The sequence below is a fragment of the Harpegnathos saltator genome, unplaced genomic scaffold (assembly GCF_003227715.2).
Source record: "Harpegnathos saltator strain DR-91 unplaced genomic scaffold, Hsal_v8.6 scaffold126, whole genome shotgun sequence".
NCBI classification, from domain to species: domain Eukaryota; kingdom Metazoa; phylum Arthropoda; class Insecta; order Hymenoptera; family Formicidae; genus Harpegnathos; species Harpegnathos saltator.
This window is the reverse complement of record NW_020229902.1, coordinates 479003-494548: the sequence shown is the minus strand read 5'-3', so window position 1 is coordinate 494548 and position 15546 is coordinate 479003. Positions and strand designations below refer to the sequence as shown.

The following is a 15546-nucleotide window of genomic DNA, read 5'->3' as shown; positions in this document are numbered from 1 at the left end:
CTCTGCCTGTGCAACTTTGAAAGCAAGAGTCGGCCGATCGCGCAGGCCGCGCGAAGATCACCGGGCGCTCCTCTTCCGCCCCGCCCCTCTCTCTCTCTCTCTCATCTCTCTCTCTCTCTCTCCCTCTCTCTCTTCCTCTCTCTCTCGTCTCCGCCTTTCGCCCGTGCGCGAGCACGCGCGCCCGCCGCGCCCGCCGAGTCCGGCTCTGCCGGCAGAAGAAGCGATGAAGACAGAAAAAAAGACCCAAGAGTCCTGGCCTGACACGTCGTCCGGCCAACGGATGCGTCTTTACGTCACTCCGGCAGGACCGGTCGCTTTCTCGCTCTCGACGTCTCGCCGAGACCGCCGCATATTCGCCGAATCGCCCGATCGGCCCTCCGGCTCCCGAATCCGACGAGCGCTCTGCAATGGGTTCGCGCCGCAATCCTTGAAATAAGAAGCCCGCTTAGAAGTCGCGGGAAGTGTCTGAGGACGAGGACGAGGAGGAAAAACGCAGACAACAACGACGAACGAGCAACGCAACGCGGTGTGGTTGAAAGCGCTTTGTGTTTCCAAACGCGGTAATACGCAGAGACGTGAATCAACAACGTAACGTAACCGCGTAACGAAAGGTCAACGCCGCTTCGCTCTCGCATCTCACTCTCGCATGCGCGCGGCGCGCGCGCTGCGCGCGACGCGACGCGACGCGACCGCGCCCCGGGCCCGAAACGACGAACGCGCCGCGCTTCCTCTCTCGTGTGAATACGCTCGCGGAAATATTTCTTCCCGGCCGACATGACCTGGTTTCCGTAAGTAGTGTCATCCCGCCACCTCGGTCGCGCAACCTCCTTTCTCGCCGCCCCTCCACCGGATGACCTTCGACCGCGGCAACTACCGCCCGCTCTCGCCTGCCCCTCCCCACCGCAACCCGCGTGCTACTCCCTCCCCTTCCGCGGAGCGGCCTCTCAGACGGGCACCTCCATCCGCGTCGGGTACCTGGCCGCGCGCGGTGGCATGCCATGCTGAATCAATTTCACTTAAGCCGTGCGCTGCGTTGGGTCTTATACTCCGCGCGCGCGTCTTGCTCGCTCGTCTCGCTACCATCGTCGTGCCCTCTCTCTCTCTCTTCTCTCTCTTGCTCTCGCTCGCTTGCTCTCTCGCTCTCATTCTTCTCTTCTTGTCCCTCTGCGTCTCAACGTAGCCCTAGGTAAAGGGAACCAACGCAGCGTTCCTCTCCTCTATAACTCACCGAAACCGCCGAAGGAGCTTGAACAAGAGTGCGCGCCTCGCACCATCTCACGCACAGTTTTCGCCTAATATCCGACATCATCGTCTTCGTCGTCGTCGTCATCGTGGTCATCGTCGTTGAACGTCAGAGTGACCGTCGCTCAGCGACGAGAGAGAGCCTTCCGTCTTTCGGCAGCGCGCCTCGTTAACGTTGTGGTAAGTGCGCTCTTGGCGTCGCGGCAGCGTTTGATCGCGCCACCGTACGGGAGTGCGCGGCTGAAACCGAAAGGAGGAAGAAAAAGAAGGAGGAGGAGGAGAAGGAGTAGGAGGAGGAGAGGGAAAAGGGGCAAGCGAACTAGCGAGGCAGCGCCGTCGTCGCGTCCGTCGTTGTCTTTCCGTGCCTCGTCACACGTCGTCATCGTCCGCGACATCCTCGCGCACTCTCACCAAACGACGAACGATCCCGGCGCGCCGCCGCCGCGCCGCACACAGAGCCGGACCGTCGCGTCGCGCGCGAACGAACGTCGTCGTCCGTCGTCGTCGTCGTGCCCGTCGTTGACAACGTTGTTACCACCGCGCGCGCCGATACGTCAACGTAATGCCGTGTCTCGCGAACGGCGGCTCCTCGGCGGTCTCTACTTAAACTACCTACTACTCCATTGCCGTCGGTAGGGCAGCTGAGGGGATGGGGCGGGCCCTCGGAAAGCAACGAGCCCGAGAAGACCAAACTAGTCGTAACGCAGTATAGGCGAGCTGTCAGGTCACTGTGGCCGGCTCCTTGTCGATCGCGTGCGCAGCGCGCGCCGCTCACCATCTCGCGTTCGCTCTACGCTAGTTTTGCTCGTGCATTCGCGCGCGCCTCGCCACCTCGACAGACACGTCGTCGGCCCGTGCTTACTTATGGATTGCAGTGCGGGAACAGAGACGTGTTGTGTGTATACACACACATCGCACACCTTCGCGATAGTTACACTCGTCTCCTTACGTCGTGTTCTTCTACGCTCCGCGCGCGCGTCTCCCCTCCGCAAGTCGCTGCGCGCTTGAGCGGTACGCGCCGCGCCGCGACGCGGACGCGACGCGGCACGAAACGCGTGTTTGTGTGTGACAAGACCGTACACCTGCGCCCGCGGGCTGCCGCGTCAGTCATACATCTGTCCGCTACGACCGCGCTGGATTCGCTAAGGCGCGCGTTTCCTCCGCGGACGAACGTTTAAACATTCCGCGCGATATATATCCGTCGTGCATTTTGTGCTCGTCGACGACGACGACGACACGACGACGACGACCACGAACGTTGGATTGCAGTGCGGACGAACGGGGGAAAAGGAGTCTCCCTCTCTCCTCTCCTCTCTCTCTTTCTCTCTGTCTCTCTGGCCTCCTGATCTCTCGTTCCTCACCATCCACGCTCTCTCTCTCTTCTCTCTCGCGCTATCTAGAAGGAATACCAACCGTTTTAGAGCCCGGTGGCCCTGCCGTAAACGCTAATCGACGCTTTTGACAGCGGGCGAGTGCTCACACTTTCGCCCGGACGGCGTCGGCCGCGCGCGGCGACTCAGCCGACGACACTCCTGAACGACTGGGCCTCGAACGTTAGTCGCGCACTGGCGCGTGTTGTTTAATATCCCCGCGGCTGCAACGTGTGCGCCGTCCCAAACGTGCACTTCGGTGGTGCGCGAAATGGCTTGGTCTGCTCACGAAATGTGGTGCCTGTGCAGGAAGAGCGTGACTGGTGGGTCGTAATCCACCGATGGGCACCGAGGCTGTGGTGCCTGCTGCGTGCGTGCGTGTGGTGCATCCCTTGTCTATGTTGGTGGTTCCCGCCCTGTTACATACACTCTGTCTCGCCCCCCCCCCTATTGACGGGATTCGTGCCCTTGTCCGTCATCTCATCGTCATCGTCGTCGTCATCATCATCATCATCATCCCATCATCATCCGCATCAATCGCCGCCGTCCGTCGCTAGAGAGACCGTGTTCACTCATCGGACAGTCTCGTCCAAGTTGATCCATTGAGAAAACGGCAGCGAAAACGTCTACCGGCCGGCTGGTCGGGCGCGATCAGGCCGCGTTTCATGGACGCTGTACGGCACGGTAACTGCAGTCCCGACCGTGCTGCGTTGCTCGCCTCGCCGATCTCGATCGGCGCTCCGCCGCAGCCGTCGCGCGAGCGAAGCGACCCACGCGCGACCAATCACGTTCGTCGAAACGAAGCGAGTGCTGAAAATACGGACGAGCCGCACGAACGCCAGGGCGAAGGAAACGCAGTGCCGCCGCTCTGTGCGAGTACCCTTCGTCCTCGTCGTCTCGTCGTCGTCGTCGTCGTCGTCCATAAAAAAAAAAAAAACGCAACGTCAACTAATCGACGCCGGTAGACGATCAACAAACAACCATCCCACACACACCGTCATCATCACATCTATCTACATCGAACATCATCATAAACATCATCATCGACAACATATCAAGCGGCCGTATTCCCGGCGACGGCACAGTAAACAGCAGTCGTATATTCATGCGATGTTGCCGATTACGCGACAGCACACACACGTCCCTTATCGTCGAATGACAGTAACTCAGCACAGAGGTGATAACATCGGAGAAGAGCAGCACCCGTGGTCCTGATGTCCCAGGAACATGTCGCCGTTCCACTTGAGCCCGCAAGGCACCCCACGGCCGCCGCGGGCAGCAGCCCCCGCAGCAACCTCAGCAGCAGCAGCACAGCAACCACCGCACTAACGGCTCGTCACCTTACGGCAATTGCGCGCAGAACTCGCGTCGGCCATCCATTTTTAATCTAATGCCACCTCAGCTCAGTCGGCAGCTTATTACAGCTAACAACCGATCGCCGCGAGCACAATCCGCATCAGTCGAGGGCGGTATCGTCGGGCTTTCGAGCCCCTTCTTCGAATTTCTACCCTCACTCCCGTAGGTAGCGGATTGCCCTGATTGCGTGCGACAATAATTTGTCTCGTTGTGTAGTACGGCCTGCTCACCTGCGAATGTCTTTGCAAAGGTTCTTCAAACGGCAACAAGGTCGCGTGCCAGCACTGCAAAAGAGTTTAAGCGCAGTTCAAATGTTCTTTCGCCTACGTGGCGGTGGCGGTGGCGAACTGTTGCGTTTGAAGAAACCCTTGCAAATCGCACTGACAGGCCGTACTGTAACACCGGACATTTGTCGTCCCGCACATCGGGCATCGCTCCTCGAGGGAGTGGTAGAGTCGAAGAAGGCGGCCTCGAACCCGAGATACCGCCCTGCGACTGTGCCGGATTGTGCGCGGACAGTTGTTGCTGTTGCTGCGACTGGAGCTGCGGCTGCGAATGGCACATGGCCGACGGCGAGTTCTGCGCGCAATTGCCGTAAGGTGACGAGCCGTAGTGCGGCTGTTGCTGCTGCTGCTGCTGCTGAGGTTGCTGCGGGGCTGCTGCCCGGCGGCGGCCTGTGGCGCCCTTGCGGGCTCAAGTGGAACGGCGACATGTTCAGGGACATCAAGGCCGGGTGCTGCTCCATCTCCAATAACATATCACCCTTGCGCGAGTTCCGCACGACGAAGGGACGTGGTGCTCGCGTATCGGCACATGCATGAAACGACTGTGTTTACTGTGCCGTCGCCGGAATCGGCCGCTGATATTGTTGTCGATGATGATTATGATGATGTTGATGATGATGATGATGATGATGACGTTGTTGATGTTGTTGTTGATGCTGACGTCGATGTTGACGTTGACGTTATTATTGACGACGACGACGAACGACGACGACGACGAGGACGAGGGACTCGCACGAGAGCGGGCACTCGCGTTCTCCTTCGCCCTGGCGTTCGTGCGCGCTCGTCCGTATTTTCAGCACGTCGCTTCGTTTCGACGAACGTGCTGGTCGCCCGTGGTCGCTTCGCTCGCGCGACGGCTGCGGCGAGCGCCGATCGAGATCGGCGAGGACGCAGCAACGGCACGTCGACTGCGTTACCGTGCCGCTACAAGCGTCCATGAAACGCGGCCTGATCGCGGCCCGACCAGCGGCCGGTAGACGTTTCGCTGCCGTTTTCTCAATGGATCACAACTTGGACGAGACTCCGATGAGTGAACACGTCTCTCTAAGCGACGACGACGGCGATGATGCGGATAGATGATGGTGATGATGATGATGAGACGACGACGATGACGATGATGATGACGGACAAGGGCACAATCCGTCAAAGGGGGGGCGGGCGAGACAGAGTCGTGTGTAACAGGGGGACCACACACATGCACCACATGCACCACACGCACGCACGCACGCACGCACACACCTCGGTGCCACTCGGTGGATTATCGACCACCAGTCACGCTCTCTGGCACACGGCACACATTCGTCGAGAGACCAAGCATCGCGCACCACCGAAACGTGCACGTTTGGGACGCGCACACGTTGCAGCCGCGGGGATAGTAACAAACACGCGCCGTGCGCGACTACGTTCGAGGCATCGTCAGAGTGTCGTCGGCTGGAGGTCGCGCGCGCGGCCGACGACGTCCGGGCGAAAGTGTGAGCACTCGCGCTGTCAAAAGCGTCGATAGCGTTTACGGAGGCACACCGGGCTAAACGGTGGTATCCTTCTAGATAGCGCAGAGAGAGAGAGAGAGAGAGAGGATGTGAGAACGAGAGATCAGGAGGCAGAGAGACAAGAGAGAAGAGAGAGAGAGAGAGAGAGAGAGAAGACTCCTTTCCCCGTCGTCCGCACTGCAATCCAACGTCGGTGGTCGTCGCCCGTCGTCGTCGTCGTCGTCGACGAGCACAATGCCGACGTATATATCGCGCGAATGTTAACACGTTCGTCCGCGGAGGAAAACGCGCGCTTAGCGATCAGCGGCGGTCGTAGCGGGACAGATTTACTGACTGACGCGCGCAGCCCGCGGCGCGGTGTACGGATTGTCAACACACAACACGCGTTTCGTCGCGTCGCGTCGCGTCGCGGCGCGGCGCGTCACACCGCTCAAAGCGCGCGCGACTTGCGGAGGGAGACGCGCGCGCGGAGCGTAAGAAGAACACAGACGAACGTGAGACGAGTGTACTATCGCGAGAGGGTGTGGCGTGTGTGTATACACACACAACCACGTCTCTTTCCCGCACTGCAATCCAGATAAAGTAGCACCGGCCGACGACTGTCGAGCTGGCGAGGAGCGCGCGAATGCACGAGCAATACAGCGTAGAGAGCGAAGCGAGAGTGGATAGCGCGCGCGCGCGCACGCGATCGACAAGGAGCCGGCACGTGACCTGACAGCTCGCCTATCTGCGTACGACTAGTTGTCTTCTCGGCTCGTTGCTTTCCCGAAGGGCCCGCCCCCTCCCCTCCGCTGCCCTACCGACGGCACATGGAGTAGGTAGGTAGGTAGGTAGAGACCGCCGAGGAGGCCGCCTTCGCGAGACACGGCATACGTGACGTATCGGCGCCGCGCGTGGTAACAACGTTGTCAACGACGACGACGACGACGACGACGACGACGACGTCGTCGCGCGCGCGCCGACGTCCGGCTCTGTGTGCGGCGCGGCGCGGCGCGCCGGATCGTCGTCGTTTGGTGAGATGCGCGAGATGTCGCGGACGATGACGACGTGTGACGAGACGAAAGAACAACGACGACGACGACGACGACGCTGCCTCGCTGTCCGCTTGCCTCCTTTCCTCCTCCTCCTCCTCCTCCTCCTTCTCCTCCTCCTCCTCCTTCTTCCTCCTCGTTCCGCCGCGCACTCCCGTCGTGCGCGATCAAACGCTGCGCGACGCCGAGCGCACGTTACCACACGTTAACGAGCGCGCACTGCCGAAAGACCGAAGGCTCTCTCTCGTCGTGAGCGACGGTCACTATGACGTTCACGACGATGACAACGATGACGACGACGACGAGACGATGATGCTCGGATAATTAGGCGAAACTGTGCGTGGAGAATGGTGCCGAGGCGCGCACTACTGTCAAGCTCCTTCGGCGTTTCGGTGGGTATAGAGGAGAGAACGCGCGTGTGTCCCTTTACCGACGGGCTACGTTGCAGCCGAGAGACAAGAAAGAGAGATGAGAGCGAGAGAGCAAGCGAGCGAGAGCAAGAGAGAGAGAGAGAGAGAGAGAGGCACCGACGATGGTAGCGAGCGAGCGAGCAAGACGCGCGCGCGGAGTATAAACCAACACAGCGCACGGCATAAGTGAAAGTGATTCAGCAGCGCATGCCACCGCGCGCGGCCAGGTACCCGACGCGGAGTGGAGGTGCCCGTCTGAGAGGCCGCTCCGCGGAAGGGGGAGTAGCACGCGTTGCGGTGGGGAGGGGGGCAGGCGAGAGCGGCGGTATTGCCGCGGTCGAAGGTATCCCGGTGGAGGGGCCGGCAGAAGGAGGTTGCGCGACCGAGGCGGGCCTACTTACGGAACCAGGTCTATGTCGGCCGGAGAAATATTGTCCGCGAGCGTATACACCACGAGAGAGGGCGCGGCGCGTCGTCGTTGTCGGCTCGGCGCGTCGCGTCGCGTCGCGGCGCGCGCGCGCGCGCGCATGCGAGAGTGAGAGCGAGAGCGAGCGAGCGTTGCCTGTCGTTACGCGTTACGTTACGTTGTTGATTCACGTCTCTGCGTATACCGCGTTTGGAAAACACAAAGCGCTTCAACCACACCGCGTTGCCGTTGCCGTCGTCGTTGTTGTCTCGTTTTCCTCCTCGTCCTCGTCCTCGTCCTCCCGCGACTTCTCGCGCTTCTTTTTCAAGCGATGCGCGCGAACCCTGCAGAGCGCTCGTCGGTGTCGGGAGCCGGAGGAGCCGTCGGGCGATCGGCGAAATATGCGGCGGTCACGCGAGAACGTCGAGAGCGGAGAAAGCGACCGGTCCTGCCGGAGTGATCGCTCCGTTGGCCGACGACGTGTCGGCCAGGACTCTTGGGCTCTTTTTTCGGCTCATCGCTTCTTCTGCCGGAGAGCCGGACTCGGCGGCGGCGGCGGCGCGCGTGCTCGCGCACGGGCGAAAGGCGGAGAACGAAGAGAAGAGAGAGAGAGAGGGAGAGAGGAAGAAGAGAGAGAGAAGAGAGAGAGAGGGGGGGAAGAGGAGCGCGGTGATCTCCGCGCGCGCGATCGCGACTCTTGCTTTCAAAGTGCACAGGAGAGAAAGACGCGTCGTCGCGGGTGATATCGTCGTCAGCGGCGGCTGCTGCTGCTGCTGTTGCTTGAAGCGTCACACGGGCTACGTACGAGCCTCGGCTGGGTCAACAGTAACGCCGTTGGCACCCCGACGGTGCACTAGCGCCCGCCTGTGTGTATATGTGCCGGTAGATTGTCGACGCAGAGCACGGTGGGGAGACCTACTGACCCAGTTCGTTGAGAACATACGCAGCCCCGCGCAACTCGCTCCTTCTCGTGTACACTCTCTCTCTCTCTCTCTCTCTCTCTCTCTCTCTCTCTCTCTCTCTCTCTCTGTCTCTGTCTCCTTCCCCCTTCTCTCTCACTCTATCTCTGCCCGCCTGTTTCGTTCCCTCTCCGCCCTCCGCCCTCCGTTTCCATCCTCCTTTTCCTCCTCCACTTCCTCCTCTCTCCGCTGCCCCCGCCCTGCTCTCTACCGTCACGTATATCGCCGTCTCGCTCGCAGACCCTGTCCTTACCTTCCACGCGCGCTCCGTCTTTCTACATGCTGTGCGTAAGTCTTTCTTTCGCCTGTGTTAACCCACCTCTCCCTCCCCCCCCCGCCGCCAGCTCGCTCGTTGCCAGCGCCTTTTCTACTCGCGTCTCGCGCGCGTACTTTACTCCTCGCGAAAGCCGCGCGCGACGTCTCTTCTTCTTCTCCTTCGAACGGACGCCGTTCCTCTCTCGTCTTTCTCCATCTCGAGAGAGAGAGAGAGAGAGAGAGAGAGAGAGAGACTGAGAAGAGAGAGAGAGACTGAGAGATTGCTCACTCTCACTTTCTCGCTCCCTCGCACACACCTCTTTTGCCACCTCCGCCCCCGCGCGAGACCGTTCTATTCAGTCGGTACTCTCACACTCTTTCCCGTACAATGGACTGAGCATTCCTGCCGTAACGCAACGCGCGCCGCGGCACGCACACATGCGCGCGCGAGAACGGCGGACGAGCGCACGCGTACGCGCGCGCCACGTGCGTCGATGAGTACACCGCGGCGCAGCAGCGAGTATCGCAAGCGTATGTCACCATCGCGTTGTCATCGCATCGGGTGCACCTTGCGAGCTCGAGCGTTACGCGCGCGCGTTCGCCCCCTCCGCGGCAGCCGGAATTTTCACAGCCGCACAGCCGCACGCGCAAAGAGAGATTCTCCGAGCGGACGCGGTTGTCGAACAAACGGACTCAACGACGTGGCGAGGGGAGAGGGGAGAGGGAAGGTCCCTCTGCCTGCGGCAACACACAGCCGGAAATTCGTAACGCACCTTTCAAATGCCCGCGTTGAGAAACCTTATTACGAACACAACTCGATCGGCGGAGAATCCGACGGCGGGGAGAGGTTGTCTCTCTGAAAATTTTCAGACGCACAGACTCCTTTTGCAAAAGGAACCAAGGAAGACGCTGAATTTCGCGTCATCGCGAACGCGGTGATTTGATTTATTTGAGAATTAAATAATTTTGGTGGCGAGAAAGCGCGCGCGCAGCGAAGCTCAGCGAAGACTCAGCGCGCGCAGATGATAACTGGGACTGGGTTTGAAAATCAGAATGCGTGTCAGAAGGCGGACAACGTCGACGTGCGACCGAGGTCAATTTAGCAATTAATAATTATTAAGAACCGGAGCGCTCACACGCGCGCGCGTGTCTCGAAAGGGCGACGAACGGGCAAATTCCGAGGAAAAAATGCAAAAAAAAGCCGCGAGAGAGCGGCTCGAGCGAGAGGCGACTCGACGAATCTCGCTGCTGAAAAAATCCCCGATCGATCCAACTTCCGCTTCTCATTGTGCGCTCCTAAACGCCGCGCGCCGCGCTCTTTTGTTCGGGCCGCCGTGCCGCGCGCCGCGGATCGGAAGTGAATACACGCGCGCGCGCATTATTTCTACCGGATAGCGTCTACGGCGGAAGAGACGAGTGCGTGTACCGCAGGAGAGGAGAGAGACGCACAGGGGACGCACAGGTGGAATAAGAATTGTCTTGCGCCTGTTTGATGCGAAACGCGGCTGAAAAAAGGGTCAAACGAAAGCGAAAAGGGACGCGATGGCGCGGCGCGGCGCGGCGCGGCACGGCGTGGCGCACGGAACGCTCGGAAAGAACGGAAGAAGGAACGAATGAAAGAAAGGTGAAAGCCTCGACCCAGAAACTTTTAAAGTGTAAAGTCGACGGGCGCGCCGCCGCATTTGGCAGCCGCGTACGCGCGTGCGTGCGTTTGTGCGTTCGTCTCGTCGTCGCTCGGACGTCGACGGGCACACGGCTAATATTTTATCGCGACACGAGAGAGAGAGAGAGAGAGAGAGAGAGAGAGAGAGAGAGAGAGAGAGAGAGAGAGAGAGAGAGAGAGAGAGAGAGAGAGAAGAGAGGAGGAGAGAGGAGAGAGAGAGAGAGAGAGAGAACACACACACGTCCCGACGAGATATCTAGGAACCGGCGATGAAAATCCCAACGAGAATCGCTGCGCACTTACTTTCGAGCGTCGCCGTGTTTTCGGGCGATTGCGAGACGCAAGAGCGTGCAACGCGGAATACGTTTTACAGAGTCGGAGTTAATAAGAGAGAAAGAGGATGAAGGGAGTAGAGGCAGGGAAGAGGCAAGGAAGAGAAAGAGAGAGAGAGAGAGAGAGAGAGAGAGAGAGAGAGAGAGAGAGTCCCGAGTGTGGATTCCAAAGTGGATTTGGTCGCTTTGCGAAAAAGATAAAAATGTCGCGCGCTCGGCATTATCGGTGTTACGTTACGTAACACGGTCCAATTGCACGCTCCAATTAATGATAATGTCGTTTAGCGCGCAGTCGACACGGTCAACTCGCACGTGGAGAGGAGGCTGCTCACACAGCGACTTGCGAACGATCATTCGATCGACCGAGTCGTTATCGCGGCCAATTATTAGCGCGCGCGCAACGGAAAATATTTGAAGACGGACGGGCGCGCGAAGATGATGATGGTGGTCTCGCGCGCCGGCCATCACGAATCGCCATCGAAAATATGGCCGGCCGCGCGCGCGCGCGCGCGCGTGGCTTCGTAAGGAAGACGGCACACAAGAATGATGACGACGACGTTGAAGCGCTCCGTATGCGTTTCTCTCTTCTCTCTCTCCCTTCGCTGCTGCTCTTCTACAGAGAGTCTCATTCTGTCCGTGGAGCGAGACGACGAAGTTTATTCCGCGACTCGAAAACGCAAACTCGTCCCACGACGGTGGACGCCCGGGACGATACGACGACAGCCGCGAGAGAGGAGAGGAGAGACAAGGCTGTGTGTTGTGTGTGTGTGTGTGTGTGGAGAGCGCGGTAGTCCTTTACCCGTATACGCTGAAATTATGCGGCCATTATCGGTATTACGCTATTTCTGGGTCAATTAGCATCGCGGTGATCCTTTAAACGCTCCGCGGGGCGAGCGGGCCGGAGACGCGCCACACGTCGCGTCGTCGTCGTCGTCGTTGTCGATCGCTCGTCGTCGGCGGCGGTTCCGCAGGAGTTTTGCACGCTCGAGTCGGCCACTCGCGGGGACTGTGCGGAAAATTCGAGACTCTCGCCCCCGACGACCACGCTCTCCTCCGTGCGACCTGCCGTACTCTTGGCGGATCGATCCCCGACTCGACTTTTATTTTCCGAGCTCGTAAAATAAAGATGATACGCGAGAGAGAGAGAGAGAGAGAGAGGATTGTGACAAGGCGGGACGCGCGGTTGAACCGATTACAAGGTTGTGCGCGTTATTAGCGCGAAAGAAGGAACGGGGAGAACAATTACGATAAAAGCGCTCGTTTCGACGAACACCGAGCGCGCGCGTTGTGATCGATATACTCTCGGCTGTGCAGCTTCGGAATCATAGCTTGTAATATTCGTTGCGAGGAATATGAGCGTATTGCCGTGCATCTCTCTCTCTCTCTCTCTCTCCCTCTCTCTCTCCCCCTCTCTCGCTCTCTCCCGCTGTCTCGGTCTCTCTCTGTGTGTCTCTCTTTCTCCCTCTCTCCCATTCTCGTTCTCGTTCTCGTTCTCACTCTCTCGCTCCTGCTCGCTCGCTCGCTCGCTCGCTCGCTCTCCCGCGGCAAACAGTGTGTCTCGGTGTGTGAAGTGTGCCAAGGCCCCACCCCACCTCGCAATCCCATTTTCGAAACTAAAAGTAAAATCTAACCGATTGTGCTGTACACAGCGCATTACCGTAATGCATATTTTGTTACGCGTCACAAGGGCCGCTTTGTCCGCTCTAACGAAAATCCGCGCGCGCGGCGCGCCGCGCGTGCGTTTCACGATATCGCGAGTAGCCGAGAGAAAGAGTTATAAATAACAACGTGACAAGCTTCTTTTTCTCGCGTCGTCCCAACAGTCGGCTGTTCCGGCGAGCGGCGCGCGCGACTGATCGCGCGACTTGTGCGAAATGTACTCGTCGTCGTCCCGCACTCTGCTCGTGCGTCGCCCAGATGTCTGAAATAGAAGCGATATCTCTCGGTCGAATCAGACGACGATAATGAGGGAATACACGGGAATCCGCGAAATTAGGCTGAGAAATACGCCCTCGAGTTACACACACACACACAACACACACACACACACACACACACCACACACACACACACTCGGACGATACGATCTCATCCGAGTAGATAAGAAATCGCCAGACGAGCGTTTTCCGAAAAAAGCTTACGGCCCCCCTCCCCCCCCGGCCCCCGTGACCCATTTCCCAGGTCGATCGCGTTGTGTCTGGGCTCTTGCGAGAAAGATTTCGCCAAATTGCCGTCTCTTTGTTGAGAAAGAGTCCGACGAGAGAATCCGCTGCGAGAAAGAACGACCGAGAGACAGAGACAGAGAGAGAGAGAGAGAGAGAGAGAGACTGAGAGAGAGAGAGAGAGAGAGAGAGTGTGAGGGGGCCGTGGGAGAGGTGCGGAACGCTTCATCCACGAAACGCGGATCGCCGTTTTGCAGGCCAGTTCGCACGTCCTTACACATTTACCCACATAGATATACCGGCGAGAGACCATGCCGCCGCCGCCGCCGCCGCCGCCGCCGCCGCCGCCGCGCCGCGCCGCGCCGGTGCGTCGGTGGTGGTCGTCTATGCCGCACGCGCGACGCGTCGACAGCAAACAGCGTGCACACCGCTGCGACGAGTACCGCGCGAGCGCGTGATTACGTTATTATGTACGAGCGATTAGCGAGAGAGGAAAGGAAACAAGAAGGAAAAACGCGAGTGCACGGGAATCTCGTGCGGGCCTCTCGAGTTTCCATTCCATTCCATTCCTTCCATTCTTCGCCGAAGACGCACGTGTGTGCTGTGTGTCCGTTGCCAGAAATGAGTGCGCTCGCCTATTCTCTCTCTCTCTCTCTCTCTCGCTCGCTGCGTTTTTCTTAACCTCATCGCTGTACATCTGGTGCACATGTTGCAGCTCGGACCGAATTTCACGGACCACGACTGTGCGTGGCTCCTTCGGAAAAGGTCCAGGCTCCGAGGATTCGCGCCGCAGTTATTATCGGCGACGGCGGGAAATTAGAGAGCACAGAACAAAAGCGGAGGACAACGTCGGAAATTGTTCCATTGGAGTGCAGTCGGCGTAGCCGGGCCTCGGCTGGCGACAACACAAATGCTGCATGCGTGCTTTTCTCAAGCGTTAAGCTTATGCCGTGTGTATGGTTGCGTCATGTGGTCGTCGCTGGAGCAACAAACAAGGATCAATCAGACCTGGCAACGACCGAATCTGCCAGCCGCAGCAACATTCTCTGTTGTCTTTCGTAGATTTTTTGCTGTGAAACAGTCGACCGTCGACGTCGGTCTGCGGAATTGCCAACGTGGAAAATAAAACAATGGCGATGCAATGAGAGAGAGAGAGAGAGAGAGAAGAAGAAGAGAGAGAGAGAGAGAGAGAGAGAGAGAGAGAGAGAAAAGGACAAAGCAAGAGAATCCCTTTTCTCTCTAGCACTCTCTTTGCGATTTCATATAAAACTTTGCCACTCGTTGATTATTGTCGACCGTTCTTACTTGGCTTATCAGATAAGCGGAATTTAATTGCTTCGTCTCTCTCTCTCTGTTCAAGCCGCCGTTGGCAATTTTCCGGCGGACATCGGTGCTTTAATCGCCCGCACTGACAGAGGGAGGGAGGGAGAGGGAGGGAAGAGAGAGAGAGAGAGAAGAGAAGAGGAGGGAAAGAGAGAGAGAGAGAGAGAAGAGAGAGAGAGAGAGTAGGAATGAGAGAGAGAAGAGAGAGAGAGAGAAAGAGCAGAACATTGACGCATCGAGTGCGAAGCTGCTCGCCAATGAGTTCGCCTGCGAGCATACCTGCGACTTCTCGGAACAATCGCAACATCCGCAAACGTCAGCCGACGATGTCGGGAAATGATTCGGATGCAGAAGAATGCACGGTTCGTTTGCGTGCGAAAACATGCGTTCGTGCAACACATAGCAGACGGCGCAGTTCCTGCAGGATAAACGGGAAAAGTGTTGCATGGGATCTGCCGGAGTTTTGGTGCGGATGTCGCATCGAATCTAATAGCACGATGCTCCGACACCGCGTCGAATCGCCTACATGGTTGTCGTAAAGCACGACTCAATCTGTGGAGGGGAACAAAAGCTCGGGAGGGCAGTGTTTAGAAAATGCGAGCGAAACTATTGTAACGGAGGATTCGTTCTACGTGCGAGAAGTTGGTCGTCTCTGGGAATTTACGACACGTCCCCGCGCTGCTCCCTGGAGAATCAACGGTTATAAATTACGGATAGGAGCCAAGTATTTGAAAAACGTATTCACGAAACAAAGGGAGAGGGGGAGGGGGAAGTAAGCAAAAAGAGAGGGACGGCAGTGAAAGAGATTGCCGCGCGGAGACAACAACAACAACGGGAGTGACACGCGCTAAGTAGAGCCCATGTTGTAAATTGTTATTACGCTGCAACACTTTTCAAGCGTCCTTCCTCTCTCGCACCTACCGACCAACTTCCCTTCGCGTCTCGTTTTGGTCCCTCCGAACGGTGATAAAAAAAAAATTTACCCGCGATTCAGAGTCACCAAAGCGTTCGTGTGCGCGTGTCGCCGTTATTATGAAGAGCAAACAAATGCGCCGGGAGAAAAAAAAAAAGGGGACTCCATTGGTCACGCAACACGGAGCTTCGCTTTCCATCATTCGTGAGAAATGGATCGATAGCTCCGAGTCGACTCCACTAACGAGGAAAGAATTCGCCGCCGGGACGCGGGCGCACGGTTCCTCACGAGACTGAGTTCTCACGGAACTTTGTGATACACCCAGAAGACCAGACGTTTAGAACGACTGA

General features: G+C 58.3%; 1 protein-coding gene across 1 annotated transcript in view; it reads right to left on the bottom strand.

Annotated features, from left to right (window-relative positions):
- The window catches only part of LOC105187541 (ell-associated factor Eaf), an 84040-nt gene that overhangs the window by 6190 nt on the left and 62304 nt on the right, over positions 1-15546 (bottom strand). The window contains exons 3-5 of the mRNA XM_025306573.1: positions 4562-4713; positions 4350-4517; positions 4199-4252 (exon numbers count right to left, since the gene is read on the bottom strand). Of these exons, the coding sequence (XP_025162358.1) occupies positions 4199-4252; positions 4350-4517; positions 4562-4713 (374 nt within the window). The remainder of the gene's footprint in view (positions 1-4198; positions 4253-4349; positions 4518-4561; positions 4714-15546) is intronic.